General features: G+C 38.8%; 3 protein-coding genes across 4 annotated transcripts in view; 1 reads left to right on the top strand and 2 right to left on the bottom strand.

Annotated features, from left to right (window-relative positions):
- The window catches only part of LOC108415618 (protein NLRC5-like), an 802,877-nt gene that overhangs the window by 549,372 nt on the left and 232,851 nt on the right, over positions 1–20,654 (bottom strand).
- LOC108415395 (NACHT, LRR and PYD domains-containing protein 3-like) overlaps positions 1–20,654 on the top strand; it is an 843,678-nt gene that overhangs the window by 615,048 nt on the left and 207,976 nt on the right. The gene's annotated exons all lie outside the window — the stretch shown is intronic.
- LOC108416164 (NLR family CARD domain-containing protein 3-like) overlaps positions 1–20,654 on the bottom strand; it is a 46,580-nt gene that overhangs the window by 12,980 nt on the left and 12,946 nt on the right. Inside the window, exons 6-10 of one of the 2 annotated variants that reach the window (XM_037540862.1) lie at positions 20,436–20,490; positions 18,779–18,980; positions 15,926–17,684; positions 6,446–6,619; positions 2,815–2,988 (exon numbers count right to left, since the gene is read on the bottom strand). In XM_037540862.1, the coding sequence (XP_037396759.1) occupies positions 2,815–2,988; positions 6,446–6,619; positions 15,926–17,684; positions 18,779–18,980; positions 20,436–20,490 (2,364 nt within the window). The remainder of the gene's footprint in view (positions 1–2,814; positions 2,989–6,445; positions 6,620–15,925; positions 17,685–18,778; positions 18,981–20,435; positions 20,491–20,654) is intronic. The other variant, XM_037540861.1, reaches the window with a different exon arrangement.

The following is a 20,654-nucleotide window of genomic DNA, read 5'->3' as shown; positions in this document are numbered from 1 at the left end:
TTTCTAAGTCTAGTTTCAATTTATCAAAGGAGAGAAATTGTTATGGAAAAGAGAGGGCAAAGTTTGAGATATATGGATCCCTAAATACCTAAACCCAGCAGGGGCATATTTAAATGGAAAAGTGGATTGATTAAGTGATAAAGCCAGTGAGCACCTTTCCTTTTAACAACACTCAATAAGCGTTTGGGAACTGAGGACACTGATTGTTGAAGCTTTGTAGGTGGAATTCTTTTCCATTCTTACTTGATGTACAGCTTCAGTTGCTCAACAGTCCGGGGTCTCCACTGTCATATTTTGCACTTCATAATGTGCCACACATTTTCATTGGGAGACGGTCTGGACTGCAGGCAGGCCAGTCTAGTACCTGCACTCTTTTACTGCTGTTGTAACACTGCAGAATGTGGCTTGGCATCGTTTTGCTGAAATAAGCAGGGACCTCCCTGAAAAAGGATGGCAGCATATGTTGCTCCAAAACCTGTATGTACCTTTCAGCATTAATGGCGCCTTCATAGAAGTTCAAGTTACCCCTGCCATGGGCACTAACACACCCGGGATTTCTGGGTGTTGTTGATATATGGCTTTCACTTTGCATGGCAGAGTTTTAACTTGCACTTGTAGATGGAGCGACGAACTGTGTTCACTGACAGTGGTTTTCTGAAGTGTTCCTGAGCCCATGTGGGAATATCCGTTACAGAATGATGTCGGTTTTTAATACAGTCGGTTTTTAATACCGCCTGAGGGATCGAAGGTCACGGGCATTCAATGTTGGTTTTCTGTCTCGCCGCTTACTTGCAGAGATTTCTCCAGATTCTCTGACTCTTTTGATGATATTATGGACTGTAGATGATGAAATCCCTAAATTCCTTGCAATCGCATGTTGAGAAACGTTGCTCTTAAACTGTTGGACTATTTGCTCACACAGTTGTTCACAAAGTGGTGAACCTCGCCCCGTCCTTTATGGGATGCTCCCATTATACCCAATCATGACACTTACTTTTGTCCAATGAACCTGTTCACCTGTGGAATGTTCCAAACAGGTGTTTTTTGAGCATTCCTCAACTTTCCCAGTCTTTTGTTGCCCCTTTAAACCGTGTTGCAGACATCAAATTCAAAATGAGTGAATATTTGCAGAAAAAAATAAAGTTTATCTGTTTGAACATTAAATATCTTGTCTTTGTAGTGTATTCAGTTGAAAATAGGTTGAAAAGGATTTGCAAATCATCGTATTCTGTTTTTATTTATGTTTTACACAACGTCCCAACTTCATTGGGATTGGGGTTGTATGTAGTATGCAGATAAAAACCAAACGCAGTGTTAATAACAATACACAGTGTTTAATTTCTAACATTAGTTACTCTGTACTTACACACTGAACTTGATAATTATGCACTAAATATTACTAGTAAGTCCAACAGATCATTAAATCCTGAGTAAGTAGTTACTCCAATATTGTAGTCCGAAAACCAAACAGGGCTCAAAAACTGGAATAACCAAAACACACAGGCAACCGGAGCAAAAGGCCAAACCAAAAGAGTGAAATCCAGAAAGCAAAAGGTTCAAGACACCAAGTCAAACGGTCAGAAAATACTGGACAGTAGTAAAATATAACACCTCACAAAGAGCAGAACAAACCGGGACTATTTAAGCTCTGAGACAAACACACGCACAGGTGACCTGACCTAGAAATCAGGTGACTGAGAACAACGCAGTTACACCTGATTGGAGGAACTGGTGACGTCACCGGGACTGGAATTATGGGAAATGGAGTCCTGGAGCGTGCTAGCCAAGGGAGGAGAATCCCAGAATTTTCCGACAGCAGTGAAATACATGAAGGTACTGAAAGGCTGAATCACTAAAACCTGAAATACACCTGGTATTTCTCACAGCAGCTCCTCTGAAGTTAAAAGGTAAATATGAAGGATTTACAAGTAACACTTCATATTTACCTTTAACTTCTGAATAAGTGCAGCTGGAAGTAATTAGTAGTGTGTTATGTAAAAAACGATATATGTGTAAAGTAAGTACCAGAAAATTACTGCTAAATACCACAAATTTACCTTCATTAAATATTAGTTGACTTTAGTTCTGTAAAATAAGGATCTACCCAGTTCTCATTCACCAGTCTCACACTTTCTCTTTAAAGGGGAACTCCATCCATTCAGCTAAATGAATCAGTCATTTAACGCTTTAGATGTAAAAATCATTCAGAGCAGTTTGGAGTGAAATGAGCCTTTCTAAAGAAATTTACAGTCAAAATTATTCACCATTATAGTTCTAGGAACCAGACGTTTTCATGTCTGCACTACAAATATCACCATTTTATCTGCTCCTAAATGACCAGTGAACTTACACGTATCTCAGAAGCTTTGATCTGTCACGCTGATCGTGGTGAACTAGTGCTAAACTGAAAAAATACGTTTTCTTTAGGTACAATTTTTTCCTTACAACGCCCTGCAGGAACCTCTCCGCCCTAAATGCACTCTGGGGAACGGTCGGACTGCAGAGCCGCAAATTTACACACCTGCAGTTTCACTGCAGCAGAAACTGGATTCTAACTAGGAAAGAAACGTTCATGAGTGAAATAAATTAGTCGTCATTAAACACCCAACACATCTCACTGTTAGCCGTTAGCTTAGAACAGACTGGCTCTCCTTAGATTTTCAGTAAAGAGTAAAATTACTACAAGTACAAATAAACATCATGTCTCTCTTTCTGTCCTTCAAACACACAAACACACACACACACACATGAACACATCAAGCTCAGAAATAGCAAAGTATGTTAAGGAGGCAGAAAAGTACAATGAATTAATACCTGAGTGTCTCCAGTTTACAGTGTTGATCCTCCAGTCCAGCAGAGAGCAGCGTCACTCCTGAATCACACAGACTATTATCACTCAGATCCAGTTCTCTCAGACTTGAGGAGTTTGATCTGAGAACTGAGGCCAAAGCTGCACAGCTTCTCTCTGAGAGACGACACACAGACAGCCTGTGACAGAAATGATATGAGATACATTATCATTACACCCTCAAATACAAACAGACCTACAAAACACTCACCAGGAAAAAAGACATTCTGACAGAAATCATCTCCCTGACTCACAAACACAGTTCACTATTACGGAGAAACCAGCTGAAGATCTAAAAACAGTTATTTGACTTTATGTACACACACACACACTATATATATATATATATATATATATATATATATATATATATATATATATATATATATATATAGACAGAAAGAGACAGAAACACAGAGAGAGAGAGAGAGAGAAAGAGAGAGAGAGAGAGAGAGAGAGAATGAGGTGATGAATGTTCCAATATTCCTCTTGAACGTTGTTCAGGTCTGACCTGCAGCTACTGAAAACGCTTCCTACAGGTTGTGCTGTCAAAAATCCAAGAGTTCACTGACTTTTTCACCAGTACTGCGAATGTTTAAACGCTGAGCTCATCAATAAGAACCACATCAAATATTATCATTGTTTATGTGTTTTTAGCTTCAGCACAAGTGTCTGTCTGTAGTTGTGACTTAGATGAAGAAGAATCACAATTTATGACCAATTAATGCAGAAAACTGAGGAACTTCAAAAGAGACACATTTTTCTTGCCACTGTATGTAAAACAATAATAACTGGGTGTTGTTTAGTCAAAGACCCCAGTCTGTAGTGTAGAGATGGTCTGTACTGAGGCTGAGCTGGAGCTGTTGGTGTGGGTGAGCTATTGATGAGGGTTATTTTAGTCCACGTTTACTCAGCAGGTAAAAGTGGCCCAAATCTCATCTTTTTCTCCGTATGTGACACAGAAGTGAGTCCATGTGGCAGTGAGAACAGTAAAAACTCAATGAATCTGACATTTTCAATTCCGATTTGAGACGCTTTCATATGTGGTATTAAAATCCGATACATATCCGATCTACGGCAATGTGACTCTGAACAGCCAGATCGGAATTCATGTGACTTTACGTCAGTCCAGCTCGGCATTTGTCATAATTTCACGCTGCTGAGGCTCAGAAACATTTAGGCTCATGTTTCTGTACCAACATTTAGACGACTTATCACAACCGCTCAGTGGTCAGAGACGTTCTGAAAGGACTGGCCGAACGTGGCCGGAGGAGACGAGGCTGCAGCGTCAAAGAACAATTTAAAGAATCCGAGGACATGAACCGAAGAAGTGGCCGTGGCTGAATAATGTGCCCTTTGAATGCATTGTGGGTGATGAGCGCAGACGTCAATGATTGGAACATAATCGCTCCTGTGATGGTGGGAAAGACGAAACTGAAGCTCCGGGAGTGACTGGCGTTTGCTGACCATCTTGATTGTTTACCTTTGGACGAGCCTCATGAAGCACTGTTATTTTGCCTGTGTGGGTTTAGGAGCTGATCAGTTCAGACTGATGTCACACACAGATTACATTTAAAAGATATTGTGAACTGCAGAGTGAAAAACATCGGATTTGGTGGGAAAATCAGATTTGGGCCACTTTTACCTGCAGTGTAAATGCAGCCTTAGTGACCACACCTGGCTTAGCACTTACACATCTGCTGCTTCTACTACTGACTTCAGTACTTTTTACTCTGTTTTAGTCACAAAGACCAGAAAAAATATCTACTATTTAATTCCTACGTACAAAGTGCTGATCAGAGAACATGTGGTTTCTGTGTAATTACTATGGACAAAGTTACACTAGTTTACAGTCCTGTTACTACAATGTTACAACACTGTTACAGAGAACTTACCAGTAAACATACCAAGTAATACTGAATGTGTTACTGTACTGAAATAAAGGGACTTAATCTCATTTATTCTACTTCTAATTTAGATCTACTTCCTCTGTCACATATGCAGAAACTTACAGAAACACTGAATCACTAAAAGCTGAAATATTCCTGGAATTTCTCACATTAGTTACTCTGTACTTACACACTGAACTGGATCATTATGCACTAAATATTACTAGTAAGTCCAACAGATCATTAAATCCTGAGGAAGTAGTTACACATACCTGATACTCTTCATGTAGTTTTAGTAGTTTGTTATGTAAATTAATATAAATGTTCAAAATACGTTCCAGAAACCACCAAATATTTACTTATTAAATACTAGTTACTTACTGTAACATCATAAAAAGATCTGCCCAGTTTCCAGTCAACACTCTCATACTTTCTCTTTAACCTGGGAACCTTTTAAACTCTATGAAATCAATGAATAATCTGCTGAATAATCTAATCTGTTAACGCTGCACAATCACAAGACGACGCCCGCGGATCTTAAACATGGAATCTGTTTAATTATCAGTATGTAAGTCCAAGTAAAACACAATCTCAGGAAAATCCAATATTGTAGTCCCAAAACCAAACAGGGCTCAAAAACTGGAATAACCAAAACACACAGGCAACCGGAGCAAAAGGCCAAACCAAAAGAGTGAAATCCAGAAAGCAAAAGGTTCAAGACACCAAGTCAAACGGTCAGAAAATACTGGACAGTAGTAAAATATAACACCTCACAAAGAGCAGAACAAACCGGGACTATTTAAGCTCTGAGACAAACACACGCACAGGTGACCTGACCTAGAAATCAGGTGACTGAGAACAACGCAGCTACACCTGATTGGAGGAACTGGTGACGTCACCGGGACTGGAATTATGGGAAATGGAGTCCTGGACCATGCTAGCCAAGGGAGGAGATCCCAGAATTTTCCGACAGCAGTGAAATACATGAAGGTACTGAAAGGCTGAATCACTAAAACCTGAAATACACCTGGTATTTCTCACAACAGCTCCTCTGAAGTTAAAAGGTAAATATGAAGGATTTACAAGTAACACTTCATATTTACCTTTAACTTCTGAATAAGTGCAGCTGGAAGTCATTAGTAGTGTGTTATGTAAAAAACGATATATGTGTAAAGTAAGAACCAGAAAATTACTGCTAAATACCACAAATTTACCTTCATTAAATATTAGTTGACTTTAGTTCTGTAAAATAAGGATCTACCCAGTTCTCATTCACCAGTCTCACACTTTCTCTTTAAAGGGGAACTCCATCCATTCATTTTTCCTTACAACGCCCTGCAGGAACCTCTCCGCCCTAAATGCACTCTGGGGAACGGTCGGACTGCAGAGCCGCAAATTTACACACCTGCAGTTTCACTGCAGCAGAAACTGGATTCTAACTAGGAAAGAAACGTTCATGAGTGAAATAAATTAGTCGTCATTAAACACCCAACACATCTCACTGTTAGCCGTTAGCTTAGAACAGACTGGCTCTCCTTAGATTTTCAGTAAAGAGTAAAATTACTACAAGTACAAATAAACATCATGTCTCTCTTTCTGTCCTTCAAACACACAAACACACACACACACACACACACACACATGAACACATCAAGCTCAGAAATAGCAAAGTATGTTAAGGAGGCAGAAAAGTACAATGAATTAATACCTGAGTGTCTCCAGTTTACAGTGTTGATCCTCCAGTCCAGCAGAGAGCAGCGTCACTCCTGAATCACACAGACTATTAACACTCAGATCCAGTTCTCTCAGACTTGAGGAGTTTGATCTGAGAACTGAGGCCAAAGCTGCACAGCTTCTCTCTGAGAGACCACACAGAGACAGCCTGTGACAGAAATGATATGAGATACATTATCATTACACCCTCAAATACAAACAGACCTACAAAACACTCACCAGGAAAAAAGACATTCTGACAGAAATAATCTCCCTGACTCACAAACACAGTTCACTATTACGGAGAAACCAGCTGAAGATCTAAAAACAGTTATTTGACTTTATGTACACACACACACACACACACACACACAGTATATATATATATATATATATATATATATATATATATATATATATATATGCATAAACAGAAAGAGACAGAAAGACAGAGGGAGAGAGAGAGAAATATGAAGGAGAAGAGAGAGAAAGAAATATTAGAGAGAGAGAGAGAAAAAAACAGAGAGAAAGAAATATGAGGGATTGAGAAAGAGAGAGAGAGAAAGGGAAAGAAAGAGAGGGAGAGAAATAGAGAGGGAGAAACAGAGAGAGAGGGAAATATGAGAGAAAAACTGAAGAATAAGAAAAAGATATAGAGAGAGAGAGACAGAGACCTAGAGAGAGAGAGAGAGAGAGAGAGAGAGAGAGAGAGAGAGAGAGAGAGAGAGAGAGAGAGAGAAATATTAGATGGATAGAGAGACTGAAAGAAAGAGAAATATGAGAGAAACACATAAATAAGAAAAAGAGAGACAGAGAAAAAGACAGAAAGAGACAGAAATAGAAAAAGAGAAACAGAGAGAGCGAGAGAGTAAAGAGAAAGAGAGAAAGAGAGAGAGAGAGACAGATACCTAGAGAGAGAGAGAAATGTTAGAGGGATAGAGAGAGAGTGAGGGAAAGAAAGAGAAATATGAGAGAAACAGAAAAATAAGAAAGATATATATATATATATATATATATAGAGAGAGAGAGAGAGAGACAGAAACAGAGACAGAAAGAGAGAGAGCGAAAGAGAGAGAGGGAGTAGAGACAGAGAGAGAGACAGAAAGAGACAGAGAGAGCGAGAGAGAGCGAGCGAGGGAGAGTAGAGAGAGAATGAGAGAGAGAGCGAGTGAGAGAGCGAGCGAGCGAGAGAGAGTGAGCGAGGGAGAGTAGAGAGAGAATGAGAGAGAGAGCGAGAGAAAAACAGAGAGAGAGACAGAGACCTAGAGAGAGAGAGATATTAGAGGGATAGAGAGAGGGAAAGAAAAATACGAGAGAAATATATAAATAAGAAAAAGAGATATATAGAGAGCGAGAGAGAGCGGGAGAGAGAGACAGAGAGAGAGAGAAAAAAAAAGAGCGAGAAAAAGAGAGAGAGAGAGACAGAGAGAGAGAGAGAGAGAGAGAGAGACAGAGAGAGAGAGAAAAAAAGAGCGAGAAAAAGAGAGAGAGAGAGACAGAGAGAGAGGGAGAGAGAGAGAGAGAGAGAGAGTGAAGAGTGTGTGTGGTTATGTGAACATTGCGTATGGTTATGATCTGCACGTCACAAAGACCAGAAAAAATATCTACTATTTAATTCCTACGTACAAAGTGCTGATCAGAGAACATGTGGTTTCTGTGTAATTACTATGGACAAAGTTACACTAGTTTACAGTCCTGTTACTACAATGTTACAACACTGTTACAGAGACCTTACCAGTAAACATACCAAGTAATACTGAATGTGTTACTGTACTGAAATAAAGGGACTTAATCTCATTTATTCTACTTCTAATTTAGATCTACTTCCTCTGTCACATATGCAGAAACTTACAGAAACACTGAATCACTAAAAGCTGAAATATTCCTGGAATTTCTCACATTAGTTACTCTGTACTTACACACTGAACTGGATCATTATGCACTAAATATTACTAGTAAGTCCAACAGATCATTAAATCCTGAGGAAGTAGTTACACATACCTGATACTCTTCATGTAGTTTTAGTAGTTTGTTATGTAAATTAATATAAATGTTCAAAATACGTTCCAGAAACCACCAAATATTTACTTATTAAATAATAGTTACTTACTGTAACATCATAAAAAGATCTGCCCAGTTTCCAGTCAACACTCTCATACTTTCTCTTTAACCTGGGAACCTTTTAAACTCTATGAAATCAATGAATAATCTGCTGAATAATCTAATCTGTTAACGCTGCACAATCACAAGACGACGCCCGCGGATCTTAAACATGGAATCTGTTTAATTATCAGTATGTAAGTCCAAGTAAAACACAATCTCAGGAAAATCCAATATTGTAGTCCCAAAACCAAACAGGGCTCAAAAACTGGAATAACCAAAACACACAGGCAACCGGAGCAAAAGGCCAAACCAAAAGAGGGAAATCCAGAAAGCAAAAGGTTCAAGACACCAAGTCAAACGGTCAGAAAATACTGGACAGTAGTAAAATATAACACCTCACAAAGAGCAGAACAAACCGGGACTATTTAAGCTCTGAGACAAACACACGCACAGGTGACCTGACCTAGAAATCAGGTGACTGAGAACAACGCAGTTACACCTGATTGGAGGAACTGGTGACGTCACCGGGACTGGAATTATGGGAAATGGAGTCCTGGAGCGTGCTAGCCAAGGGAGGAGAACCCAGAATTTTCCCACAGCAGTGAAATACATGAAGGTACTGAAAGGCTGAATCACTAAAACCTGAAATACACCTGGTATTTCTCACAGCAGCTCCTCTGAAGTTAAAAGGTAAATATGAAGGATTTACAAGTAACACTTCATATTTACCTTTAACTTCTGAATAAGTGCAGCTGGAAGTAATTAGTAGTGTGTTATGTAAAAAACGATATATGTGTAAAGTAAGTACCAGAAAATTACTGCTAAATACCACAAATTTACCTTCATTAAATATTAGTTGACTTTAGTTCTGTAAAATAAGGATCTACCCAGTTCTCATTCACCAGTCTCACACTTTCTCTTTAAAGGGGAACTCCATCCATTCAGCTAAATGAATCAGTCATTTAACGCTTTAGATGTAAAAATCATTCAGAGCAGTTTGGAGTGAAATGAGCCTTTCTAAAGAAATTTACAGTCAAAATTATTCACCATTATAGTTCTAGGAACCAGACGTTTTCATGTCTGCACTACAAATATCACCATTTTATCTGCTCCTAAATGACCAGTGAACTTACACGTATCTCAGAAGCTTTGATCTGTCACGCTGATCGTGGTGAACTAGTGCTAAACTGAAAAAATACGTTTTCTTTAGGTACAATTTTTTCCTTACAACGCCCTGCAGGAACCTCTCCGCCCTAAATGCACTCTGGGGAACGGTCGGACTGCAGAGCCGCAAATTTACACACCTGCAGTTTCACTGCAGCAGAAACTGGATTCTAACTAGGAAAGAAACGTTCATGAGTGAAATAAATTAGTCGTCATTAAACACCCAACACATCTCACTGTTAGCCGTTAGCTTAGAACAGACTGGCTCTCCTTAGATTTTCAGTAAAGAGTAAAATTACTACAAGTACAAATAAACATCATGTCTCTCTTTCTGTCCTTCAAACACACAAACACACACACACACACATGAACCAGAAAAAAAACAATCTATGCAACAAACAAACAACTGTTACTACTTCACATTACACACTTTTCTTTTACAGATTTAAATCTGAACGCTGCTATAAAATAACCACAATTCTCACATATAAAAAAACAAGTGAAATGCCCAACAGACATGTTTCTCCCTTATGAACAGTAAAAATAGCTTCAATACTTCAAATGACCTTATAGCTCTATGATATATGACAACTTAGAGTCAAAGTGGTAGTTTAGAGGCTAATTTGCACATCACGTATCAAATTACAAGCATGGGTGTGACTAGCCCCACATACTGGTGCTAGCAGTTAGCTTGTTTTCCTCGTGCATCAACCACAACTGACAAATACAAAATATTCTGCTGCTTAATAATCAAAATGAACTTAATCACAACTCCAATTGTTTTTCTCTCTCTCTTCAAAACTGTTTTTACACACTTCTGCCTTGAATTTGACATGTTTTAAAGTTAGAAACCGGCTAATAGAGTGACTAGCATAGCACTGAAACATATGACTCGCCGGAGCTGCACACCAAAATGAGGAATTCTCCATTAGAAACCCTCCAAAAAGAACACCAGCTTCTCCCAAAAACTCGGAAAAAACACTAATCCTTCTCACTACTTGACTGTAATGTCTTAAATCAGGTCAAACACTTCAGTTCAGTTCGTAAAAGAGGAGCAGCTGCAAGCCGCAACTCCAGCCTGCTCCGCCTTATTTTCTCTCTTCTAAAAACTCGCCGTAACCGGTTGATCTTAACAGCGCTACGCTGCCCCCTACAGGAATGTGCTATGAACTTCAAGCAGTATAGAGCAGTAGAGAAAATGTCCTTTTGAGGTGGGTTACATGTGTTATTTGCTTTAGCATATTGTGTTTGTTTACTTGTGACTTACATGAAGAAAATAAATATATATGATGAAATAATGCAGAAAACTGAGTGATAAAGTACAGACATACTTTTATTTGCCACTTTATGCAAAACTATAATAATTGTGTGTTGTTTAGACAAAAACTACAATCTGTACAGTAGAGATGGTCTGTACTGAAGCTGAGCTGGAGCTTTTGGTTTATCAGACGATTCTTTTGAAAATCTTGATCTGTTGACTTGTTTACTGTTTACAGTGAAGGTTACCAAAATCAAAACATGTCCCTTTCAAAACTACAGCAGTCGGTCTCCTCAGATCTCAAACACTAACATAATATTGTTAAAAGAAGAGGTGATGAAGCACAGTGGTAAACAGGCCCCGTCCCAACTTTTCTGAAATGTGTTGCTGGCATCAAATTCAAAATGGGCAGATATTTAAAAACAATAACATTTCTCAGCTTCAACATTTGATATGTTGTCTTTGTACTATTATCAATTAATTACAGGGTTTAAATCTGCAAATCAGTATGTTTTTTTAACTCTTTGCACAGGTTCTCAACTTTTTTGGAAACGAGGCTGTAAAGTCATATAAGACAATAACATAAATTAAAAAGATAAATAATGAAGACGTAGAATTTGAATGAAACACCAAGTTAAAGAGAGGCGTTAAATGTATTCACTGAGCTTTACTCTCTGAAAGAGTCTCTCCACGTTTTCTGGATTTTACTGAAGGTGTTAGCAGAAGGTCAGTATCTGCAGATCTAAGATCTCATGCTGGAACATAAACAGACAGACTCTGTGATGTAAGTGATGCTTTAAGCTCATTCAGAGCCTTAAAAACTAGCAGAGCTTTAAATATATCCTGAAAGATGCAGTCAGTGCAGCTCTTTCTAATCGGGAGTGATCTGATCTCTCTGGGTAGTTTGTTAGGATTCGTTCTGCTGCATTCACTGTAGAGGATGGACTGAAAGACAAGCACAGATGTCCCCGTCTGTCCAAGCTTCATCTTCAAATTACTCATTACAAATATTAAAGCCACAGATTTTTTAATCAGTCAAAATATTATTGTTAGTGAAGCTGCAAACAACCAAGATGCAAATTACAGTTGGGGGACAGGGCGGAGGGGGGGGGGTGTGGTTCTGGGGGATTCTAGTCCCACCCAGTTGGACCCCATGAAGGTCTCCAAATCAAATTCAGGTGTTTCACTGACAGTAACCTTATGATGTTAATCTGTTTGGGAAAAACAGAAGCTCACATTCAAATTCAGGGAAAGGTCTTTGTTCAGCTGCTTCACTCAGGAAATGGTGAGATTCTGTCTTTGATTTTCTTCACTAGCTAGTGATGCAGCACTGCTCTGCCTCAGGGTGGCGCTGTTGCAAACTGGTTCACTCAGTTGATCCTTCATAGCCTATTAACTGTAACTATGCCTGGGACACCTCTGAACAACTTTACAATGTGCTATATCATATTTACAAATCTAAGAAACTGACCAAGAGACTGAGAGAAAGAGTGAACTGTGACTCATTTCTAAACCAAAGACAGAAGAGAAGATGTGTGAGATCTCAGTGAATGTGTGGAAGAGCACATTACTAAACTAGAAAAGAGCATTTCCTAAAGAAGAAGTATTAAACCAAACATTGTCGCCATTAAAGCTCATCAGTGCCTTTATGGTGAATGAGTTAGCAGCCAGTCAGTGCTGGAGTAGCCAGACAACATGTAAACCCCCAAACACCAGGGGTCATTTCACACACTGCCAACAACTATACAATGTCATCTTTTAAGGACTCGTATCAATTATTAATCTAAACCCCACACAGCACTAAAAGCCTGTTTTTACTCTGTACATTTAACACTGAAGACATTCACCATTTAGAGAAACTGTAAATGGAGGAAAACTGCAGGTACAGAATAAAAGACCAGAGCTTCACCCAATGGAATATAAATATCCATAAATCATCACTAATCTTCCTTTTTTAAGGCTTTTTAGAGAAAGTTGGTAGAGATTGAGCTCAGGTTTATTACTGGATCCTAAAATCCTTCTATTTTAGTTTTGCTTGATCTCAATGCAGCTTTCAAAACAGCTGATCATACGATTCTAATCCACCTTCTTGAAAAGTCCATTTCAACGTTTCTAGTGGAGTCACTAAAGGTTTAATTTCAGAGTTTTGCTTTTTTCATTATGCATGTTACTGTTAATGTCATCAGAACACATTAGATCAATTTTCATAGCTATGATAAATGACACACTACTGAGACTCCAGTCTCCACTCCCTCTGTTGACAGGCTGACCAGCTGTGGGTCAGATATTTCTCAGTGTAATGCTCTTCACATCACTGCTGTTCTAAAACAATGAATCTGGTTAGCTGTGTCATTTAGAATTGATGCTTATTAAAGTTTATTAGTTGACTGAAAGTTAGTTTACTTGTTTTAAAAGATCTAAATGGCCTTATACTGACCTTCTGCAAACACCCCCAAAATACCACCTTTTACTAGACAGTCAAGCTCAGTAAGTTCTTGATTCTTTTACATTATTTACATTCACTGGCCACTTTATTAGGTTCAGTTGCTTGTTAACACAAATAGCTAATCGACCAATCACACGGCTGCAGCTCAGTGCATTTAGGCATGTAGAGGTGGTCAAGACGACTTGCTGAAGTGCAGACCGAGCATCAGAACGGGGAAGAAAGGGGATTTAAGGGACTTTGAACGTGGCGTGGTTGTTGGTGTCAGACGGGCTGGTCTGAGTATTTCAGAAACTGCTGATCTGCTGGGATTTTCACGCACAACCATCTCTAGGGTTTACAGAGAACGGTCCGAAAAAGAGGAAACTTCCAGTGAGCGGTCAGTTGTGTGGACGAAAATGCCTTGTTGATGTGAGAGGTCAGAGGAGAATGGGCAGACTGGTTCCAGATGATAGAAAGGCAACAGGAACTCAAATAACCAACCAGAATCTCTGAGGAACGTTTCCAACACATTGTTGAAAGTGTGCAATGAAGAATTAAGACAGTTCTGAAGGCAAAAGGGGGTCCAACCTGTTACTAGCATGTACCTAATAAAGTGGCACTTGAGAGTATTATTGTCAGATTTTTTATTTTATCATACTTTTTCGTTTTTCACTGTTCTTGTATTTTATTGTTTGTAAAACGCTTTCAGATGCTTCTTGTATGAACAGATTCTTGGAAAGGTGTATTATTATTTTAAGGAGAATGTAAATTCGAGTACTCGTTTATATCAATGATTATTCAAAGCCTTTAAAGAGCTGTTCAGGAAAATCCTATTGACTAATTATTTTGATTCATTACAGAAAATACTGAAAGACCCACTGGACACTGCAGGACCCAATATGCTCAGTAATCTATTTCTAGTGAATTTTCAGCAGATTTTGAATTAATTTCTTCAAGAAACAGGCTTTTTGACCTATTTTCACGTAGAGTGGCTCAGCTACCCGACACAGTCAGGTGAAAAGGAATTCCTGTATATATGCTGGGGTTTGCTGTTCAGTGTAAATGAAAAATGAAATTTGATATCTTGGGTAAAACTGTTTTATTCTACAACTGTATTATTCTTAAAGTGCTTGAATTGGTCCCATCCTAAAGACTGAAAAACAGACCTTAAACCTAAACCTTAAAAGCAGTGTTTCCCATATCATTACATCACGTGCCACATGGCTGGGAGGAGATTCACTTCATCAACAAAAGTTTGTGGACAGCCCTCCTAGTTACTGAGTTCAGGAGTTTCAGTCAAACTCACTGCTAACATGTATAAAATCAAGCACATAGCTTTGCAGTCTAGATAGAAAAATCACTGGCAGTAGAATAAGTTAACGTTGGCTCTTCAGTGTCTGGCTCTACTCACCTATATAGGTGCGTTATATGTAGCCCTGTCTTAATTTAATTGATGACATAAAGGTATAGTGCAGATTAACTGGCACAAACAGCCGAGTTTTGCATTGGTTAAGTTTTAAATTGTATAGTGGCTCCGTATCCTGGCACTGGAGAACCCCTGTCCTGCACTGCTTTAGAGGGGACACTTTGGAAAAGCAGTGATGGCTGATTATTGAATTCACAGTAATTCACTGCAAAAATGCAAAAAATGTTTAGATGTAAAATATATCTTGATGAAGCAGATGCTGCTGTAATGTTTACTTCTGTTCCTCGCTGTTGCTGTTTGGCACTTTTCTTCTATTAATATGTTTCTTTAAAAATTTCTTCCTGCTTTAATGAAGTTCTGAAATTCTCTTCTATTCCTCTACTGTCATCTTCTGCTTCAGCCACTGGTCTCCCTCAGCCCCCCGAGCAGGACACCCACCTGCCTCATAATACACGGCTCTGATCAACGAACAAGGAGATCCACAAAAACAATATATATGATGTCTTTTCAGATCATTTTAGGAAACACACTAAATAAAAAACATGTTTTAAAAAATAACCCTTTTTGTTTTTTTGTTTTTTTTTGTTTGTTTTTTTTTCTTCCTCACCAAGGAACCAAAGCAGGCTCTTCCTCACTTCCTCAATCTGCTCCAATACTGTACCACCTTCTGCCTCTAATATTCTACCATATTCAGTAGAACACCTTTCATTCTGTCCTCTTTTCTTTGATTGAGGATATAAAATAATCAATAAAGAAGTATTAATAATGTTAATTCTGAAAAATCGAATGTTTTTATTTTGTGGGTTTCCAAATCTTAAAAGTTTAAAAAGGTAACTGTGTCCTGAATATTGCCTGTTCAAAATGTAACTTGGACTGAACTCAGAACCTCATTTCTTTCTCCTTGTATACTTTTACATCCCAACCCTGCACATTGTAGTGATTTCCTGCACCAACACATCCACTTTAACTCAGTAAGGGCTTGTTAATCAGGACAGGGGTTTTCTGGACTGCATTCCACTAAAATCATGGAATACTTTACGCCTAAAATTACTCTTAAAATAAACACTACAGTAAAATGTGAATTAATGAAAATACTCACTCAGCTTTTCTGGATGCTGTAACGACTGGCAGAAGCCTCAGAAGACATTCCTCTGATCGGTCATATTTTCTCAGATCAAACTCGTCCAGCTCTTCCTCTGAGTTCAACAACACAAACACCAGAGCTGACCACTGAGCAGGAGAGAGGGTGACTCTTGTTAGACAGCAAGAGTTTCCTCTGTTCAGGTATGTCTGGACTTCCTGCACTAGAGAGTGGTCATTCAGTTCATTCAGACAGTGGAACAGATTGATGTATTTCTCTGGAGAGAGATTCTCCCTGAGCTTCTCCTTGATGTACTCAACTGTTTCCTCTCTGCAGTTAGAAGTGCTTCCTGTCTGAGTCAGCAGGCATCGCAAGAGAGTCTGATTGGACTCCAGTGAGAGACCCAGGAGGAAACGGAGAAAAAGGTCCAGGTGTCCATTCTCACTCTGTAAAGCTCTGTCCACTGCACTCTTGAGAAAATCAGTCACAGTTGATTTTGAATGTGTTTGATGTTCCAGCACATTTCTGTTCTGAGAAATAAAGGAGAAAAATACAAACAAAGCAGCCAGAAACTCCTGAACACTCAGATGGACAAAGCTGAACACCTTCCCCAGGTGCAGCCCCAACTCCTCTCTGAAGATCTGAGTGCAGACTCCTGAGTACACTGACACTTCTCTGACATCAATGCCACACTCTCTCAGGTCTTCTTCATAGAAGATCAGGTTGCCTTTCTCCAGCTGTTGGAAAGCCAGTTTTCCCATAGCCAGAATCATCTCTCTAGTCTGCCCAGGATCAGTGTCACATTTTCCATGGTACTTTTGGTCTTTGTGTTTGATCTGAAAGATCAGGAACTGTGTGAACATTTGAGTCAGAGTCTTGGGGATCTCTCCACTCTCTGATTCACCCAGCATCCTCTCCAGAACAGTGGCTGCAATCCAACAGAAGACTGGTATGTGGCACATGATGTAGAGGCTTCTTGATGTCTTCATATGTGTGATGACTCTGTTGGCCACACTCTGGTCACTGATCCTCTTCCTGAAGTATTCCTCTTTCTGCAGGTTACTGAATCCTCGTACCTCTGTTACCTGGTCAACACACTCAGGAGGGATCTGACCACATGCTGCTGGTCGAGAGGTGATCCAGAGAAGAGCAGAGGGAAGCAGATTCCCTTTGATGAGGTTTGTTAGCAGCACATCCACTGAGGCTGACTGTGTTACATCAGACAAGCTCTCATTGTTCTGGAAATCTAGAGGAAGTCGACTTTCATCCAGACCATCAAAGATGAACAAGACTTTGTACTGATAATAATCTGCTGGTTTTAATTGTTTTATGTCTGTGAAAAAGAGACGAAGAAGATCAACTAGACTGAGTTTTCTACTCTTCACTGAGTTCAGCTCCCTAAAAGGAAGTGGAAATATGAAGAGGATATCCTGATTAGCTTTTCCTTCAGCCCAGTCCAGAATGAACTTCTGCACTGAGACTGTTTTTCCAATTCCAGCAACTCCATTAGTCAGTACAGTTCTGACGGCTGTGTCTTTAAAGAGGTCACTGCAGTTGATGGGTCTCTCCTGTGTTGCTGGTCTCCTGGACACTGTCTCAATCTGTCTCACCTCATGTTCATTATTGACCTCTCCACTCCCACCTTCTGTGATGTAGAGCTCTGTGTAGATCTCATTCAGAAGTGTTGAGCCTCCATGATATGCGATTCCTTCATTAATTTTCTGGAATTTCTTCTTCAATGTGGATTTGAACTTTTGATGACAAGCAGGAGCCAGTTCTGAAAAAAGTTTATTACAATAAACAATAACAATAAACACATTAATGTCTGACATCCTTACTACAAACACAGTAACACACATTACCCTTCTATCAACACGGAGCACAATATTAAACTGAACTGTGCTCTATGGTTCTCTTGTCTAGGAACCATCAGCAAAATTAAATACCCACAATTAATTTAGATAATAAAGGATCATCTTCCTGCTCTTTTGTCCTGAAGAAATTCCTTCCAGATTGTTTATATTTAACTTTCCAGAATTTCTCTGCTCAGTTTACTCGTCACTTATAAAAATAATGAACTTTATTATGGAAAAGAAATAATGGAATGTGCTCTGTATCAGAGAAACTGTGTCAGAACAGAGCGTATATGTACAAATGGGTGGAATTAGTGATTCTGAGATTACAGGCTAAAGACAGGAATGGGGCCCCCTGGTGGCACATTTTTAAACTAGTGGAGGGTCTGGGTGGTCCCCCAGTGGCACAGCCCACTACACTGCACAAAATGATGTTTTGGAAGTGAAATCATCTTCAATCTATTCAATATACCTAAGTTCAATATCTAATTTTGAGATTGGAGTAAGAATATTATTAGAGTACTTAAAAAGCCCAAATCCTACATTTATCTTGTATTTTATTTTTTTTTATAGTTCATCACTTATAATGTTTGTGTGGGCTTTGTTTTTATATATTGACTGTATGGACTGGAGAGTGAATGGTATGTTTTCAAATTTAACAAAATATGCATAAAACATAAAAAGTCTTTAAAAAAGGAAAATTAGTTTTTTCATTTTAACTTATTTCTAGACATTTTTACTTTTTATGAGTAATTTTATTGAGTAAAATTTTCTCATTATATTAACAGATAATTTTACTTCTTTTAAGAAAAATCCCTGACACAAATAAAATCATCTGCCAATACAGTGAGATAATTTCACTTAATAAAATTAATAAAATAATAAAATTAATACATTTAACATGCACAAAAAATCTGCTCTGTATTTTCATGGGGACCCTAAGCCTCATGCAAAGACCACCACTGTATATACAGGCTTTCCAGAACTGCTCAGTGTTCCAGTGGGACAGAGTTCTTACTGGTTTGTAGTGTGCTGGCGAGGTCTGTCTGGTTCATGTTCCTCAGGACGTGCAATGCGATCTGCAGTGTTCCTTCTCTGACAGTCTGATCCACCTCACCCTCCACCTCCCTCTCAGAGCATGCTGGGAAATCTGGACTCAGCACCTTCTTGAACCTCTTCAGCTGATTCTTCACCAGAGAGATGACTTTGTGCTCCAGTTCCTGATTGGACATAAACATTAACAGAGAACAGCTGAAACACCACCATGTCATAGTTCAGTGGCTCTCACATCAGGACCACTGAGAAACTTTAAAACTGGTCTGCAGAGATTTTTTATTTAATAAAACACTTGATAAAAACAACAAACTGCTCAAATCACATCAGTCTACTACATATTATACAGTATAAAACTTGTGGTGTGAATTGAAGAGGGACGTCCACAAATGAAGACTGAAGAACATTAAGGAAGTGGAAACGTTCTGCGTGGAGGAGATGGTCTGAGACCCCTCAACAAGTGTTCTCCACCTTTGATAAGCATTACAGAAAACAGCTCAGTGCTCTTATTCTCTCCAGAGAAGGCCAGCGAAGTGTTACTGAAGAAAACATGTTTCTGTTGTTGTTCCAGATCACAGTGTAGAAATTAAAATATGCTGCTGACCCATTTCTTTATGCTGGACATGTCACTCACTGCACGTGTGACTTATATAATATACTGACTGTAAATCATTTTCATGAAGGCTGCCAATGATTCTGGAGCTGAATATAGGCAACATGCTGTTATCTGAAACTTTCACAGCTATACACTTTATATTCCAATTACCATTGTTTTTTATATTTTATCATTTTTAAAATATTTTATTTTAATTGTTTATTATGGAAAGCAAAACAAAATGGGAAAATATGTATTTGGAAAAACTGAAAAATACTGTCTAACTGTGTTATATGGTCACTAATACACATCTACTATATTAGTTACAGTTTATTCACTTTATTCAGTTCCAGTTTTAACACATTTACATTTAGGAGGCGAATGACGATTCACAGAACACAAAAGATATTTTGCAGCGCTGTTTCTGGACCTCAGGGTGATTTTTTCCAGTCAGAATGTTCAGAATGTAGTACGACAGGCAAAGAATCACTTTAAAGACCTTCTTTGATGTCAAACACACAGATGAACAGATTCATTTGTGTCCCACTGTAACATCAATTACGTTTATTACAGGGTTTATGAATGAAGAGACCGTCACATAAAAGGAGGCCCTGAGTCGATACAGCATTCAACATGTGTGCTGATAAAGAATTTTGAGCAGGCAGTGCCAATGTAGACATGCTGTTAGATCTTAGGTAGTTACCTGGTACTAACATTAGTCTCTATGGACTCTTAACCAAATCATACATACCACTGATTAAAGATGACCAGACAGTATTGATGGGGATCAGTATCAGATCTCAGAAGGAAAAAAGAATGATGTGATCTACCCTGTAACAAACCTATCCTGAAACAGCCCTCAGTCACACTGTGTGATGTGATGTTAGCTGTGTAGGTCTTCCTGTGGGGTAGTGGAGTGTTGGAGTAGTTAATACTACAGGCTGATTGGAGATTAATGTGAGATTCTCAGGAGAAAATAAACACAGTTTACCCACAATTATATGCATATACATGTACAAACACACACCTGGAATATGGACTCCAGATGGGTCATGGTGATCTTTGCTCTCTCCTTTTGGGCGCTATGGAAAAGCAGGAAAAAAACTAAATATTAATCTGTATGATATTTATACAGCATGAACCACTAAACAGACCAACAGGTAAAAACTACCATAATAAAATACATTAAAGCTGCATGAGTCTAAACTGAAGATATATGAACCTCTACCAGGTAAATAGATGAACT

The sequence above is a fragment of the Pygocentrus nattereri genome, chromosome 9, assembly GCF_015220715.1.
Source record: "Pygocentrus nattereri isolate fPygNat1 chromosome 9, fPygNat1.pri, whole genome shotgun sequence".
Lineage (NCBI taxonomy): Eukaryota > Metazoa > Chordata > Actinopteri > Characiformes > Serrasalmidae > Pygocentrus > Pygocentrus nattereri.
Note: the sequence above shows the minus strand (reverse complement) of the source record. Positions and strands in the feature narration are given on the sequence as shown.